This window comes from Lonchura striata, chromosome 33 (assembly GCF_046129695.1).
Source record: "Lonchura striata isolate bLonStr1 chromosome 33, bLonStr1.mat, whole genome shotgun sequence".
Taxonomy (NCBI): domain Eukaryota; kingdom Metazoa; phylum Chordata; class Aves; order Passeriformes; family Estrildidae; genus Lonchura; species Lonchura striata.
In genome coordinates, this window is record NC_134635.1 from 3,135,024 (window position 1) to 3,150,694 (window position 15,671).

At 62.9% G+C, this 15,671-nt stretch overlaps 2 protein-coding genes across 2 annotated transcripts; both read right to left on the minus strand.

Annotated features, from left to right (window-relative positions):
• Positions 1 to 51: 51 nt before the first annotated feature.
• On the minus strand, positions 52 to 5,090 carry LOC110476847 (mothers against decapentaplegic homolog 4). Its single transcript, XM_077789323.1, has 8 exons — positions 4,866 to 5,090; positions 4,040 to 4,214; positions 3,940 to 3,960; positions 3,675 to 3,827; positions 2,919 to 3,216; positions 1,981 to 2,149; positions 558 to 696; positions 52 to 475 (listed from the first exon to the last, which is right to left on the minus strand). Exons 1-8 carry the CDS (start codon positions 5,088 to 5,090, stop codon positions 276 to 278), a joined length of 1,380 nt encoding a protein of 459 aa, XP_077645449.1. The 3' UTR covers positions 52 to 275.
• Positions 5,091 to 8,562: 3,472 nt separating this feature from the next.
• On the minus strand, positions 8,563 to 15,157 carry CHTOP (chromatin target of PRMT1). Its single transcript, XM_021542079.3, has 6 exons — positions 14,980 to 15,157; positions 13,636 to 13,711; positions 11,468 to 11,618; positions 9,562 to 9,745; positions 9,342 to 9,479; positions 8,563 to 8,907 (listed from the first exon to the last, which is right to left on the minus strand). The coding sequence occupies exons 2-6, from the start codon at positions 13,698 to 13,700 to the stop codon at positions 8,705 to 8,707; spliced, it is 741 nt and encodes a 246-aa protein (XP_021397754.1). The 5' UTR covers positions 13,701 to 13,711; positions 14,980 to 15,157; the 3' UTR covers positions 8,563 to 8,704.
• Positions 15,158 to 15,671: the final 514 nt, after the last annotated feature.

A 15,671-nucleotide genomic window follows, 5' to 3' on the forward strand; every position in this document is an offset into this window, starting at 1 on the left:
CCATCTATTAAGTAATGGTTACAACAACATGGAGTTGGTCCTTTCACCTCGTTTCAGCTTTTAAATTGTTTTTTTGGTTTATTTTCATAGAAAAGTTAAAGCAGGAGGTGAAAATCAGCGTTGAGGGCTGCACCACACCCAGGCCACAATCATCCACCCATTAAATAACCGTTAAACCAACACATTTTTGGTCATTTCGCTGCTTTTTTTTTTTTTTTTTTTTGCCTTTTTTTCCCTCTTTTTTGTGTTTTTTTTTTGGCTGCTCCTCCCGGGAGTCAGGCGTGGGCGTCGGGCAGGGCGTGCAGGACGTGGTCCAGCAGCTGCAGGGCACGGTGCAGGTGCACCTCGATCCAGCAGGGCGTGCAGGTGATGCTGGCCCGGGGGTAGTCGGGCCCCCAGCCCTTGACGAAGCTCAGCCTAACGAGGCACAGGCGCCGCAGGTCGTCCACGCCGAGCCCCGCGGCCACCGACAGCCCTGGGGGGGCACGCGGGGGTCACTCCGGGGTGGGGTGGGCAGGGGGGCGTCACGGGGGCCTGCCGGCGCTGCGCTCACTCACCGATGGCCGGGGCGATGCCGCCCACCGAGCCCGGCCCGGGGATGCTGCCGGCCACGGCGGCCGCCTGGGCGGTGGCGGCGGCCTGGGCGGTGGCCGCCTGCTGCTGCATCTGCCGGTGGCACTGGCGCAGGTCAAACACCTGGGGGGACACGGGGGGACCCTGGGCAGGGTGGCTTTGGGGTGGGGGGGATCCCCTCAGCGTGCCCATGGGGGTCCCTCCATCTCTGGGTTCCTGCTGCTCCTAAAATCCGGGCCCAGCACCGCCCCCAGCCCTCCTGGGGGTACCCCAGGGCCCACCTCAGTGTGCCCATGGGGGTCCCTCCATCTCTGGGTTCCTGCTGCTCCTAAAATCCGGGCCCAGATCTGCCCCCAGCCCTCCTGGGGGTACCCCAGGGCCCACCTCAGTGTGCCCATGGGGGTCCCTCCATCTCTGGGTTCCTGCCACTCCTAAAATCCAGGACCAGATCTGCCCCCAGCCCTCCTGGGGGTACCCCAGGGCCCACCTCAGTGTGCCCATGGGGGTCCCTCCATCTCTGGGTTCCTGCCGCTCCTAAAATCCGGGCCCAGATCTGCCCCCAGCCCTCCTGGGGGTACCCCAGGGCCCACCTCAGTGTGCCCATGGGGGTCCCTCCATCTCTGGGTTCCTGCCGCTCCTAAAATCCGGGCCCAGATCTGCCCCCAGGCCTCCTGGGGGTACCCCAGGGCCCACCTCAGTGTGCCCATGGGGGTCCCTCCATCTCTGGGTTCCTGCTGCTCCTAAAATCCGGGCCCAGCACCGCCCCCAGCCCTCCTGGGGGTACCCCAGGGCCCACCTCAGTGTGCCCATGGGGGTCCCTCCATCTCTGGGTTCCTGCTGCTCCTAAAATCCGGGCCCAGCACCGCCCCCAGCCCTCCTGGGGGTACCCCAGGGCCCACCTCAGTGTGCCCATGGGGGTCCCTCCATCTCTGGGTTCCTGCTGCTCCTAAAATCCGGGCCCAGCACCGCCCCCAGCCCTCCTGGGGGGATCCCTGAGCAGGGGTGGGGGTACCCTGGGGTCCCCTCAGCATGCCCATGGGGGTCCCTCAATCCCTGGGTTCCTTCCACTGCCCAGAACCCCCAAAAATCCGGGTCCAGAACTCCCCCCAGCCCTCCTGGGAACCCCTGAACAGGGTGGCTTTGGGGTGGGGTCCCACCTCAGTGAGCCCATGGGGGTCCCTCAATCCCTGGGGTCCTTCCACTGCCCAGAACCCCTGAAAATCTGGGTCTAGAACTCCCCCCAGCCCTCCAGGGGGGACATGGGGGGACCCCTGAGCAGGGGTGGGGGTACCCTGGGGTCCCCCTCAGCGTGCCCATGAGGGTCCCTCCATCTCTGGGTTCCTGCCGCTCCTGCAATCCGGGCCCAGCACCGCCCCCAGCCCTCGTGGGGACCCCCGGCGAGCCCACCTTGATGTGTGCCCCGGGGTACACCTTGTGCACGGCGTCCCCGGGGGCTCTGCCCGCCTCCCGGTCCAGGTAGAAGCTCTGCACGAACACGGCGTGGTCGCTGCGGCAGCGCATCCACACGTCGCCCTCTCCTCGCCGCTCCAGCTGCACGCCCTTGCCGATGTGCAGCCTGGCCCAGAGCCTCAGCACCGACCTTTCTGCCCTGCTTTTCCCTCCTGGCCCCCTCTTTTCCCCATTGCCCCCCTTCCTCCTGATTTTCCCCTTCTGCTCCTCCTGCCCTATCCCCCCCCCATATCCCCGTTCTCCCCTGTTTATCCCCCAAACCCCCCACACCCCGATTATCCCCCTTTTGCCCCCCATCCTTCACCCCCACAGCCCCCGTGCCCCCTGCCCCACTGCTTCCATAACCCTCCCCTGTGCCCCCCATGCCCTCTGACCCGCCGAGCCCCCCATGCCCCCCAACCCACCATGGCCCCCATGCCCTCCATGCCCTCCATGCCCCTGCTGATCCCCTGTGCCCCCCATGCCCTCTGACCCACCGAGCCCCCCATGCCCCCCAATCCCTCGTGTTCCCCATGCCCCCATGTCCCCCATGCCCCCCGACCCCCCATGCCCCCCAATCCCTCGTGCCCGTCATGCCCTCCTGTACCCTCCATGCTCCCCTGTGCCCACTGTGCCCCCCTGTGCCCCCTGACCCACCATGGCCCCCATGCCCTCATGAACCTGCTGATCCATTACGCCCCCCATGCCCCCCGACCCCCTGTGCCCCCTGACCCACCATGGCCCCCATGCCCTCATGCCCCTGCTGATCCCCTACGCCCCCCGTGCCCCCTGACCCACCGTGCCCCCTGTGCCCCCCAACCCACCATGGCCCCCATGCCCTCCATGCCCCCCATGCCCCTGCTGATCCCCTGTGCCCCCCGTGCCCCCCGACCCACCGTGCCCTCTCGCTGGCCGCGCAGCGCTGCACGTTGGAGAGCTGCCCCAGGCAGAAGCGGGCGCCCCCCGAGGGGTCCACGTAGCCGTCCACCACCACGGTGGGGCAGCTCGAGGGCACCTTGAAGATCTCCCCCACCTGCACGTCCTGCTCGAAGTAGGCGATGGAGCACCAGAATTCCGGGCCTGGCGGGCGGCACGCGGGATTCTTAGGGGGGGTCACGGCACCCACGGGTGCTAAGGAGGGTGGGGGGCACTCACCGGGGTGGGTGGACACGGGGGGCTGGAGCACGGGGGGCCCTAGGAGGGGCAGAGAGGGGGTCAGCACCCTGAAGACTCCCCCCAGCCCTCGCTCAGTGCCCCCCAAACCTACAGCAGTGGTTGGGGTGGTGCTGGGGGGGCTGGGGGTGGCTCTGGCTGCTGGGATGTTGTGGGGGGGCGGGCTGCGACCCCCCCAAACTCGGGGTGTAGATGGTGGCACTGCTCCAGCTCAGCGGTGAACCTGCAGGGGGACACGGGGGGGACATAAGGAGGGTCCCCCCAGGGGGGTCGGGGGGCAGCGGGGTACCCCCATACTCACTGTGGTGGGGTGCTTTGGGGTACCCGTCCTGCGGGGGGCCCTCGGGGTGGGCCAGGGGGAGCAGGGGGTCCTGGGGGGTCGCTGTGGGGGAATATGGGAACCGGGGTCATTGTGGGGTGGGGGGCTGAGGGTGATGCCCCCAAACCCTCGCAGGGTCAGGGCTAAGGGGGGGTCTCACCTCGGGGCGCCATGGGGAGCGCAGGGTAGGGCCGGGGCACGCCGGGGGGCTCAGGGGGCCGCCGGGGGGGCAGCGCTGGGTGGGGCCGGGCGGGGGGCTCCATCTGCACACAGTCATGGACAAACTCCTCCTTCACCGGGCGCGGAGGGGGCACTGGGGAGGGCGGGGGACACACACCGGAGACCATGGGGGGCACGGGGAGCCGCTGCGGGGGGCTGGGCTGGCTCCGGGGGGGCTCCCCGCCGGCCCCGGGCCGGGGTCTCACCTGTGCCCGGGATGCTCAGACCTGCGGGAGAGGAGGGGGCGGGATTAGGGGCGCCGGTGACCCCCCCCCGGCAGCCGCCCGCGCGGGGGTCGCGGCTCACCGCCCTCGGGGGTCCCCACGCGCTCGTAGTGGTAGGGGTTGACACAGACGCTGTCGCACTTGAGGTCGAAGGCGAACTGGCAGAAGGTGGCGGGTTTCAGCTCGTTCTTGTGCAGGTCGGGCCAGCGCCAGAGCCGGGCGTAGATGACGTGCGGGAACCCCTTCCTGCCGGCCACCTGCGGGGAGGGGGCACAGGGGAACGCGGGGCTGTGCCCCCTCCCCAGGGTGACAGCACCGGGGTCCCCCCAGCCCCCCCAGCGCGGGGCTGGCGCCGGGCCGGGGTCTCCCCGCGCCTCCGGCTGCAGACATAACAAACTCCCCCTCCCCGAGCCCCGGCGGGGCTGCCAGACACTGACTCACCGGGCAGGGCACGCCGCCGAGGGGATGCGGCCGGGGCATCCAGCGGCTCCCACCGCCTGCCGAGGGGCTCCTGGGGCACCCCGACACACAGCACCCCCAAACTTGGGGTGGGACCCCCAGACTTGGGGTGGGTTTACAGCGGGGGTCACTCGTGTCCCCTCCCACCGCCTGGGGTGGGACCCCCAGACTTGGGGTGGGTTTACAGCGGGGGTCACTCGTGTCCCCTCCCACCGCCTGCCGAGGGGCTCCTGGGGCACCCCAGCACCCGGGACCCCCAAGCTTGGGGTGGGTTTACAGCGGGGGTCACTCGTGTCCCCTCCCACCGCCTGCCGAGGGGCTCCTGGGGCACCCCGACACACAGCACCCCCAAACTTGGGGTGGGACCCCCAGACTTGGGGTGGGTTTACAGCGGGGGTCACTCGCGTCCCCTCCCAGCCCGGGGGTCCCCACCCCGGTGTCGGGGGTACCTGGAGCCGCCCGTCGAGGGTGCGCTGCACGGTGACACACTGGCCGGGCTGCGCCCCTCCGGAGGTGACAGCGGCCACCAGCGCGTCCAGCTCGTCCCTCTTCTCCTTCAGCTTCCTGAGCAGGCTCTGGATGGCGCGGCGGGCGAAGGCCTCGCTGTCCCCTCCCTGCCGGTGGCACAGCAGGCTGTGCACGATGCCGGGGCCGCTGTCACTGCCCAGGGACATGGCACCTGCAAGGCACGGCGTGTCCCCGCACGTCACCTGCCGCAGGGCACACCGAGCCGGCACTCCCCAGGTGACAAAGCCATCTGCCACCCCAAGCCCGGCTTCTGTGCTCCCTGGCCGATCGCTGAGCCCCAGAGCTTGTCCCCAGCCTGGGGAAGGGGTGAGGTGGCAGGACACACTCGGGGTGTCCCCAGCGCCCCACAGCAGCAGAGCCAGAGCTGGATGGTGGCACCCTGGCATCAGGCCGGGGGACAGCGGTGTCCCCAGCGCCTGGCAGGGAGCGGGGCTGTGTCCGTGCCTGGTGCCACGGGGACAGAGCGGCTCCCGCTGCCGCCGCCGAGGCCAGACTAAACAGAGCCCAGCCTGGCGCCGCTCCTTAACCCCTCTCCCTCCCCGGCTTCTCCCTTTCCTGCCTCCCTGCCAGACCCAGCTCACGCCAGAGCCTGCACGCAGCGCTCCAGAGCTTTGGAAAATCCTTGGGATGGCGGCAGACACAACAAACCGCCGGTCTCTGCTCCTTATCGGGGACTGCGAGGGAGCCTGGGTGTCCTGCCAGCACCCCCGCGTGTCCCCCTGTGCCGAGCTCCTCCAAGATGCCACCTCGGTATGGGGACACTTCCAGGGACGCTGCAGGGACCCCATGGAGCCCCCCGTGCTGGGGTGCGGCCCTCAGCCCCCCGCCAGGCTCTGGGGCTCATCCCGAGGATCTCATCCCGAGGATCTCATCCCGGCCGCTGCCTCAATGCCAGCATTCCCTGCTCCCTGCCCATCCTCTGCCCCGTGTCTCGGGGCTAAAAGCAGTGCAAGAGGGGCCCTGGCTCCTGCTCCCCCAGCTCCAGGGACTGCATAGCAAGGCTGCTCCAGGGAAGCCTGGCAGGGGCAGAGCCATCTCCAGGTCTGCAGCGCTCAGCCCGCTCTGGTCTGGGGGAAGCTGCGGTGACCAGTGGGGCCAGACCCGGCTCCATCCTCGCCCTGCCAGGAGAAGCCCCGGCTGGTCCCTGTCCCAAGGGATGCTCCTGGCACACCACGGGGCACGGGAAGGTGACCGGGACGGCGCAGGGCCTTTGAGGGGTGACAGGCTCCAAGGAGGGGACACGGGGCACCGATGGTGGCTCAGGCTTGACTCACCTCCACCGCCCCCGGCTGCCGTCACTCGCGGCCCGGCTCCCGCCGCATCTCCTGCGGCTCACGGTGCTGCTGCCCTGCCCTGAGCCCCTGCCCTGCCCTGATCCCCCTGCCCTGATCCCCCTGCCCTGTCCTGAGCCCCTGCCCTGAGCCCCTGTCCGGAGCCCCTGCCCTGAGCCCCTGCCCTGCCCTGAGCCCCCTGCCCTGAGCCCCTGCCCTGATCCCCCTGCCCTGAGCCCCTGCCCTGAGCCCCTGCCCTGAGCCCCCTGTCCTGCCCTGATCCCCCTGCCCTGAGCCCCTGCCCTGAGCCCCTGTCCTGAGCCCCCTGTCCTGATCCCCCTGTCCTGCCCTGAGCCCCCTGCCCTGCCCTGATCCCCCTGCCCTGCCCTGAGCCCCCTGCCCTGCCCTGATCCCCCTGCCCTGCGCTGAGCCCCTGCCCTGAGCCCCTGTCCTGAGCCCCTGCCCTGATCCCCCTGCCCTGCCCTGAGCCTCCTGCTCTGCCCTGATCCCCCTGTCCTGATCCCCCTGCCCTGATTCCCCTGCCCTGATTCCCCTGCCCTGATCCCCCTGCCCTGAGCCCCCTGCCCTGATCCCCCTGCCCTGAGCCCCTGCCCTGAGCCCCTGCCCTGTCCTGAGCCCCCTGTCCTGAGCCCCTGCCCTGATCCCCCTGCCCTGAGCCCCTGTCCTGCCCTGATCCCCCTGCCCTGATCCCCCTGCCCTGCCCTGAGCCCCCTGCCCTGCCCTGATCCCCCTGCCCTGAGCCCCCTGCCCTGCCCTGATCCCCCTGCCCTGCCCTGATCCCCCTGCCCTGAGCCCCCTGCCCTGCCCTGATCCCCCTGCCCTGCCCTGAGCCCCTGCCCTGCCCTGAGCCCCTGCCCTGAGTCCCCTGCCCTGAGCCCCCTGCCTTCCCCTCAGCCCCTTCCTCCTGCCCTCAGCCCTTTCCCTCAGCCTCTCTCTCCTGTCCCCGTTCCCGCTCCCTCAGCCTCTCTCTCCTGTCCCCGTTCCCGCTCCCTCAGCCTCTCTCTCCTCTCCCCGTTCCCGCTCCCTCAGCCTCTCTCTCCTCTCCCCGTTCCCGCTCCCTCAGCCTCTCTCTCCTCTCCCCGTTCCCGCTCCCTCAGCCTCTCTCTCCTCTCTCCTCTCTCCTCCCCCGTTCCCGCTCCCTCAGCCTCTCTCTCCTCTCTCCTCTCTCCTCCTCCGTTCCCGTTCCCTCAGCCCTTTCCCAACTCCGTCCCTACAATAACAAAAGGCGCGGCCGGAGCGCGTGAGGCGCCGCCGCGCCGCAGCCAATGGCAGCGCCCGTGACAGCCGGGGCTCGCCCCGCCAGCCAATCGCGGCCGCGCTTTCACGGCGCCAGCCCCCAGACGGGCCCCGCCCCCGGCGCCGCCGGGCCCCGCTCCCGCCGGGATCGCCGCGGGTCCGGCCCCGGTCATCCCCCGGGAATACCGCGGGTCCCGGTCCTACTCCCACCGGGAATACCGCGGGTCCGGCCCCGGTCCCGGTCATCCCCCGGGAATACCGCGGGTCCGGCCCCGGTCATCCCCCGGGTCCCGGTCCCGATCATCCCCCGGGAGCGCCGCGGTTCCCGGTGGACTCCACAGCTGCCGCAGCCCCCGTCACTGCATCCCCTCCTCCTTCTTCTGCCCCTGCAGAGTAAACTCAGGAAAATCCCGTTTCCCACACAGAGCTTTGGGAATTCTCCCTCTTTAACTAAGCAGTAATGCAAGATTCCAAGGGAATGGGAACAGGGCACTGAACAGGAAAATTTAAAGCGTTGAACGGGTGGGTGAGAAAAGCACAGGCCCTTTAGGCACCCTGCGTTTTGAAAATTTACCTGTTTTTTGGAAAAATGATGGATTTTGGAGCCTGTTCTGGAAAAGAGGCATTTCCACTTCACTGTCCTTCCTGAATTTTATGTTGCTGCCTTGCATTTCTCTAAACAAGCACTTAAACCACACAGAAACATAGCGCAGAAAGAACTCAAACTCCAACCTCCTAAAATCCACTAAAAGCGGGAAGTTTTCTGCCTGCCCCAACCCCACAGGGATTTTTGGTGCAGAACCAGAGGAGCTGGGAGGAGAACAACAGCCAAACTCGGGCTCTTCCTGCTGGGAAAGCTGGATTTCGCTTCAGGTGTGTTAAACTCCAGCAGGGAAATGTGGCCATATCAAAATGTACAAGGGCTGATCCCAAAATTCAAGACACCCATCCCAAAACTCAACCACAGAGCTCCAGAGGCACACACGGACCCGGTCCCCAAGCCACGGATGCACCCCTGGTGCCGCCAGCATCGGATTCTCCGTGGCAGATCCATCCCGTCACGGAAAAACCACCAAAAAGATCCCCCCCGGCAAGAACAATCCAAAAAAGGTTTAATATAACAGAGAGTATCAAAACATCGAAGAACACACTAAGTCTGAATTTTCCATCGGGGATTCCCAGCGCAGCTCCCGACGGAACCAGCCCCCCCCTCCCCCGGCAGTCCCGGCCCCTCAGTCAGTGGCCTCGGGATCTGTCTGTGCCATGTACGCGTCCAGCTCGGCGTCCAGGTGTCCCTTGGTCTTGGACATGTAGGCGTCCAGCTGGTTGTCCAGCTGCTCCTTGGTGAGAGCGGGGCGTGCCGAGCCTCTGCCGCGGCCCCGGCCTCTGCCGCGCCCGCCGAAGCCGCCCCGGCCGCGCCCGGCCATGCCGCGCCCTGCCGGGGAGAGAACGGGACAGAACGGTCAGCGCCTGCATCCCGGGATTTCCCACCCTGCATCCCAGGAAAGCAACCCGGGATTTCCCACCCCGCATCTGGGATTTCCCACCCCACATCCCAGGAAAGCACCCCGGGATTTCCCACCGGGCGGGTGCCCAGAGAGGTGTCTGACTCTGGATACACTCCCAGCTCCTTCTGGTTCCTCAGCACTTCCCAAGAATTCCTCAATCCCAGCCCAACACCAACATCTGACTCCTGCGATTCCCCTCCCAAGCCCTGCCGAGCTTTGTTTTAGAAATAACCCAGTCTTGGGTAAATGGTTTAAATGCCAGGCTTGGCATCTCGGGGCTGCAGGTTCCACGCCCCAGCCTTAGCCAGGACAGAGGGATGCCAGCTGAATTATTCCCGTGATTCCCGGCCCGGGCACTCACCTCTGCCGCCGATCCCTCCCCGGCCCATGGCGCCCCGGCCCAGGCCGCCTCTCCCCGGGCCGCCGCGGCCCCGGATGCCGCCTCTCCGCAGGCCCATCCGCGGGGCAATCCCTCTCCCGCCGCGCAGCAGGCCTTGACCTTCAGCGGAGGAGCCAGAAAAGCGGGATTTCAGCGCGGGCAGCGGCGTGCGAGGGGACGGGGGGGATGGCAGGGGACTGACCTCGCAGCGCGACCCCTCCTCGGAGCATGGCCCGGGCGCCGCGGCCCCGCAGGGCCCCCCGGGGCAGCCCCCGCTGGCCCAGGGCCAGCCCGCGGCCCCCCAGCGCCCCGCGGGCCAGCGTCCCCGCCGGCCGGCCCAGCCGCGCCTGGATGTTGCTCTTGCCGAGGCGTTGCTTCAAGCTCTTCTGGAAGAGAAGATTTGGGAGGGACACGAGTCATGCAGCGGTCTGGGATTGGGGACACCAGGGGCACACGGCGCTGGGAATGGAGGGGGTGTGCCTGGAGTCCAGGCCAGTCCCCGACCGGCCAGCACGGGAGCGGGTCCCGCTGCTCCTCGGGGAAAAACCGCCACGCTACCGAGGGAGGAGGGTGGGATTTTAGGGGCTGTCGCTGCCGTGGGACTGAGGTGAAGCACTCGGCAGCTCCCGGACCCCGGGATGAGCCGTTTCTCTGGAAAAATAGAGAGGAGACGTCAACAGCCAGCACCCAACGCCCCCACCAACAACCAGGGAATGACAACGCGCTGCTGATCTGAGGTAAAAAGTGGAAATTTTCTGCAAGTCCCTCCCAAGTATCTCATTTTTAGGATCATGGAATGCTCTGAGGTGGGAGGGATCCATCAGGGTCATCCAGACCCACTCCTGCCCCTGCACAGACACCCCAAAATTCCATCCTGTGCATCCATGGGAACGGTGTCCTGGAGCTCTGGCAGCCTCGGGGCTGTGCCCATTCCCCGAGGAGCCTGGGCAGTGCCCAGGGGGAAGAGCCTTTCCCTACAATGCATCCTAAATCCCCCTGGCACAGCTTCATCCCATTCCCTGGGGAGCCTGGGCAGTGCCCAGCTCTCTCTGGGGGAAGAACCTTTCCCTAAAATCCATCCTAAACCTCCCCTGGCACAGCTTCGTTCCATTCCCTGGGGAGCCTGGGCAGTGCCCAGCTCTCTCTGGGGGAAGAGCCTTTCCCTAAAATCCATCCTAAACCTCCCCTGGCACAGCTTCGTTCCATTCCCTGGGGAGCCTGGGCAGTGCCCAGCTCTCTCTGGGGGAAGAACCTTTCCCTAAAATCCATCCTAAACCTCCCCTGGCACAGCTTCGTTCTATTCCCTGGGGAGCCTGGGCAGTGCCCAGCTCTCTCTGGGGGAAGAGCCTTTCCCTAAAATCCATCCTAAACCTCCCCTGGCACAGCTTCGTTCCATTCCCTGGGGAGCCTGGGCAGTGCCCAGCTCTCTCTGGGGGAAGAACCTTTCCCTAAAATCCATCCTAAACCTCCCCTGGCACAGCTTCGTTCCATTCCCTGGGGAGCCTGGGCAGTGCCCAGCTCTCTCTGGGGGAAGAGCCTTTCCCTGATGTCCAGCCTGAACCCCTGGCACAGCTCCAGCCGTTCCCTGGATCCTGCTCCTGTCCCAAGGAGCAGAGATTGGAGCTGCAGAGCCCCGAGTCTCCCCTCAGGCTCCTCTGCTCCAGCTGAACACACCAAGCGCCCTCAGCCACTTCAGACCCTTCTCCATCCTCGTCTCTCTCCTCTGGACACTCTCCAACACCTTTCTACAGAATCCCACAAGTCTCCAGGTTGGGAAAAGACCTCCCAGACCACTGAATCCCCACCTTGTGCCCAGCCCAGGGCACTGAGTGCCACATCCATGGATGGACACCTCCAGGGATGGCAACTCCAAAATTCCCTGGGCAGCCCCTGCCAAAGCCTAACCACCCTTCCCAGGAAAAAATTCCTGTGTCCAACCTGACCCTCCTGTCAGGGAGATGTGGAAAGCCAGCAGGTTCCCCCAGAGCCTCCTTTCCTCCAGCAGCTCCCCACACTCACCCTCCATCCCCTTCCCTTCTCTGGCCTCTTTCTCTTTCCGGAGAAGCTTTTTCCACATCCTGCAAGGCCTAAATCCCCTTTCCCCTCACCTGTTTGAGCTTCAGAGCGGCCTGCACAGACGGTCTGTTCTCCATCTGCTGGGCCAGACGTCTGTTTCGAGCGCTGGCCAGCTGCTGCTGCTGCATGGTGGCCCGGATATTCACCGGCATCGGCTGTTTGTTCTTCAGCATGTTAGTGAAGCTTCAAGGTCGAATAAAACGGGGTTTCATTAAAGCTTAGAACACACAATTATCGGCATTTCACGGTGCTCGAGCGGGGCTCCAGCTCCCATGAACCTTATGCAAAGAGTGGCACGTATGGGATTACGGATCCCTGGCTGGCCGCGAGGCCCGGAGAGGCAGGAATGAGGTGGAAGTTTTCAGTGGGAATGAGAAAGCCGGAGGTTAGTGGGTTTAGAGATGGCAGAAGGGGTGACAACCAGCAGGAAGCGGGGATGGTTGTGACGGGGGGAGAGAAACAGGACAGCAAAAGCCAAACCAACCCCAAAAAAATCTGGGAAAAGAGTCAAAATTCCAGGCCAGGAGGTAGGTTGGGAAGACGCCACGCTCGGTGTCCTCTGGCGCCAGGTTGGAAGGGATCATCTTAAAGCCTTTTCCAACCTTAGCAGTTGTGTGATTCTACAAAATTCCAGCACCCTGAGCATCTCCTGAATATTACATATACAGCCCCCCAACTGTTCTCCTGAAATCAGGCTGCTTGGGAGTTTTTGTGGTGTTTTTTTTCTCCATGGACGCAGCGAGGCGGAAAATAAAACTCCTCAGCAGCACCCCAGCAGCTTCCTGGGAGCTGGCGAACAAAACCCATCCTAAAAACGAGGAGTTTGGTCTGACGGGGGGGAAGGGGCAGCAAGGTGTCCCTGAGCTGCCTGCAGGGAGCAAAAGCTGCCCCATTCCAGGGTGTTTAACCCCAAAATGCTCACTGGGACAGTGGCTGCTCCATTCCAGGGTGTTTAACCCCAAAATGCTCACTGGGACAGTGGTTACACCATGGCAGCGTGTTTAACCCCAAAATGCTCAGTGGGAGAGTGGCTGCCCCATTTCAGGGTGTTTAACCCCAAAATACTCACTGGGACAGTGGTTACCCCATGGCAGCGTGTTTAACCCCAAAATACTCACTGGGACAGTGGTTACCCCATGGCAGCGTGTTTAACCCCAAAATGCTCAGTGGGAGAGTGGCTGCCCCATTCCAGGGTGTTTAACCCCAAAATGCTCAGTAGGACAGTGGCTGCCCCATTTCAGGGTGTTTAACCCCAAAATGCTCAGTGGGAGAGTGGCTGCCCCATTTCAGGGTGTTTAACCCCAAAATACTCACTGGGACAGTGGTTACCCCATGGCAGCGTGTGTAACCCAAAAATGCTCAGTGGGAGAGTGGCTGCCCCATTTCAGGGTGTTTAACCCCAAAATGCTCAGTAGGACAGTGGCTGCTCCATTCCAGGGTGTTTAACCCCAGAATGCTCAGTGGGATGGTGGTTACCCCATGGCAGCGTGTTTAACCCCAAAATGCTCAGTGGGACAGTGGCTGCTCCATTCCAGGGTGTTTAACCCCAAAATGCTCAGTGGGACAGTAGCTGCTCCATTCCAGTGTTTAACCCCAAAATGCTCAGTGGCAGAGCAGCTGCCCCAGGCCAGCGTGTTTAACCCCAAAATGCTCAGCAGGACACCCGTTAGTCGTCACAGAGGAGCCACACGTGGAGAAACCCAGCGGAATGACCCACGGGAAGAGCTCGAGGACAGAGAGAGATGGAGGTGAAGCGAAGCTGGTGCCTCTTACAAGGCCCAGAAGAGCCTTTGGGCCGGTTCCGGGGCCGCCGCCGGCCTCTTACAGGGCCCACCCGGGCGGGTGGGAGCCTCGGGCGCGGCAGCAGAGCCAAAATACCAATGTCAAAACATGTGGGAGAGACAGGGAGGGTGTGAGGCTGGTCTCTGCTCTTACAACAACACATCCCACCGGATTTACGAGGCGAATCAACACTAAACACGGAGCAATCCCTCCGGGATTTTTGGCCCTTTTAACCTTGCGTGCCGCAGGGGTCGGAGGGTAAGGCGGGGGTGGAGGCACCCGCTCGCTCGACGAGGTTAAAAGAGGGCGGAAACCACGGTGGGTTTTTGGATTTTTGGATAGTGAGAATTAAGTAAAAAAAAAAAAAAAAAATTATATATGATTTCTTAGGAGCTGAAGGTGCCGTTGGCTTCCTCACCGCTCGTTCAGAGACATCTTGGTGGTGCTCTTTAGCACGACCTTCGGTGCTGACTGTGCAGCCATCTTCAGAGAATCTGCAAAACAGGGCCCAGAAGGGAAAATTTAGACATTTATTACACATTTATACTGCAAAATACTAAACATCCCTTCCGTTCTGCCTCTTTGGGTGAAGGAAATCAAGATTAGGGCAGGTTATGTGCAATATATTCATTTTTCCCCACTGATTTTTAGCCCTCTGCCAGAATTTTTCTGTTCTGATTCTGGGATTTTGAATGCTTTTTGGTCTTCTCCCGGTTTTAATAAATCAGGGAGTTCCTTTATTTCTCCCTTACCAAAAATATATCATTTTACAGTGAATGCTTCAGCAATATTAGGAAAAATAACACAAAAATCCAGGAGCAAGATGGCAACCAAATGCCACCTCCAGAGCAAAGATGCAAAACAGAATCCAAGACATCAAATTAAAACAATTATTACGTATTTACATGATTAAACATTAAAAAACTTCTGCTCTCTGTGGAGAGAACTAAGAGTGAGGCTAGTTATAGGTATTGTATTTATGCATTTTTAATGTTTTCTAGCCCTCTACCAGGTTTAATAAAAAAGGGAGTTATTTTAATTTACCTTTAGTAAAAATTTATATTTTTACAGTGAATACCTTATCGTTTTTCTGAGTAATAACATACAAATCCAGGTGTAAATAGCACCCAAACGCCTTTTGCACACTGACACCTCCACATTTCCCGTGTTCTTAGCATGACCAAGGTGCAAACCCCAATTTTAAGGGCACAGGGAATAAAAATCCAAGACGATGCTACAAAAGCATCGTACCCTTTAAAAACATGGAGGTTCCAATTCCCTCAGGGTAGGGATTTAAATCCCCCCCCAGTGCTGGATGCTACAGAAACACGCTGGGCTCCAACCCCCGAGCTCTGCAGATCGATTTATTAATTTATTTTATAATTAGCAGCAAATCGAATGAGTGGATGACGGCCGGGATGCGTTTATTCTATAGTACCCTGAAAAAAACGTTTTATTGAGAGGATTTACAACCAGAAACTGAGACAACAGAAAGCCTCATTGCTGCTTGAAACTAATTATAATAATTTTGTTTTAATATACAGCAGCTTCTTCAATTTGAAGTGGTTCTTAAAGCATTTTTCTTCCTGAGGATTAAAAAAAAATAAAAACAAACCGCTCCGCCTCCCGCAGGCCCGGCTCCGGAGGAAAAGCCCCGACCGTGAGGGGCTCTCCGGGCTATGAGGGGGCCCTGAGGGGACCCCCCGGCCCTCAGGAGCGGCCCCCGGCGCCCCGCCCCCGCGCAGCCGGGCCGGTCACTCACCGAAGCACACGGTCGCCAGGTCTCCGGTGGCTCGGCCAGCAGGCGGGCGGGCGGGCGGGCGGGTGAGTGAGTGCGGGGCCGGTGTGGGGCCGGCGCGGGCCGGGGCTGGCGCTGAGCTCCGCCCGCCGCCGCCGCTGCCGCTTCTCCCTCAGCCGCCCGCGACAAAATGGCGCCGGCGCCGCTCCCGCCCCCGCCGAAATGGCGGCCGCGCTCCCGGCCACGCCCACCGCCGCGCGAGCCCCCCCGGGCCGGGCGGTGATTGGTGGAGCGGCGGAGGGGGCGGGGAAAGGGGCGGGGCTGAGGGAGAGGCGGGAACGTTCTGGCGGGAGTAGGGGTGGAGTCCCCGTGACGTCATAGAGAGCGGTGTCGTCATGGTCACGTCATGGAAACGTCATGAAACCGTCATGGAACCGTCATGGAACCGTCATGGAACCGTGGGATGAGGGAGTCAGGGGGGTCAAGGAACCGTGGAGTCATGGAGCTGTGGAGTCACGGAGTCACGCGGTGCTGGGATCCCCACGTCCCACGGAATTGTGTCAGCTTTATCAGCTCCTCTGTCAGCTCCATGGAATCTTGGAATTATGGAATCACAAAATGCTCAGCTGTGGAATCATATAGGATCCAGGCGTTAGGGAGTTGCGGAGTTGGAAGGGGTCTGTAAGGACCGTGGAGTCCCCTGCCCATGACACTCC

What these genes read in the sequence shown, in the direction of transcription:
- LOC110476847 (XM_077789323.1), bottom strand. Translation starts at nt 5,090, where the DNA reads ATGTCCCTGGGCAGTGACAGCGGCCCCGGCATCGTGCACAGCCTGCTG. An exon ending in CCCTCGACGGGCGGCTCCAG is followed by an intron (nt 4,215 to 4,865) that starts GTACCCCCGACA and finishes CCCTCCCCGCAG; the next exon opens with GTGGCCGGCAGGAAGGGGTT. An exon ending in CGGCATCGCCCCGGCCATCG is followed by an intron (nt 476 to 557) that starts GTGAGTGAGCGC and finishes GTGCCCCCCCAG; the next exon opens with GGCTGTCGGTGGCCGCGGGG.
- CHTOP (XM_021542079.3), bottom strand. Translation starts at nt 13,700, where the DNA reads ATGGCTGCACAGTCAGCACCGAAGGTCGTGCTAAAGAGCACCACCAAG. An exon ending in CCGCTCTGAAGCTCAAACAG is followed by an intron (nt 9,746 to 11,467) that starts GTGAGGGGAAAG and finishes CTTCTCTTCCAG; the next exon opens with AAGAGCTTGAAGCAACGCCT. An exon ending in AGGAGGGGTCGCGCTGCGAG is followed by an intron (nt 9,480 to 9,561) that starts GTCAGTCCCCTG and finishes CCTCCGCTGAAG; the next exon opens with GTCAAGGCCTGCTGCGCGGC.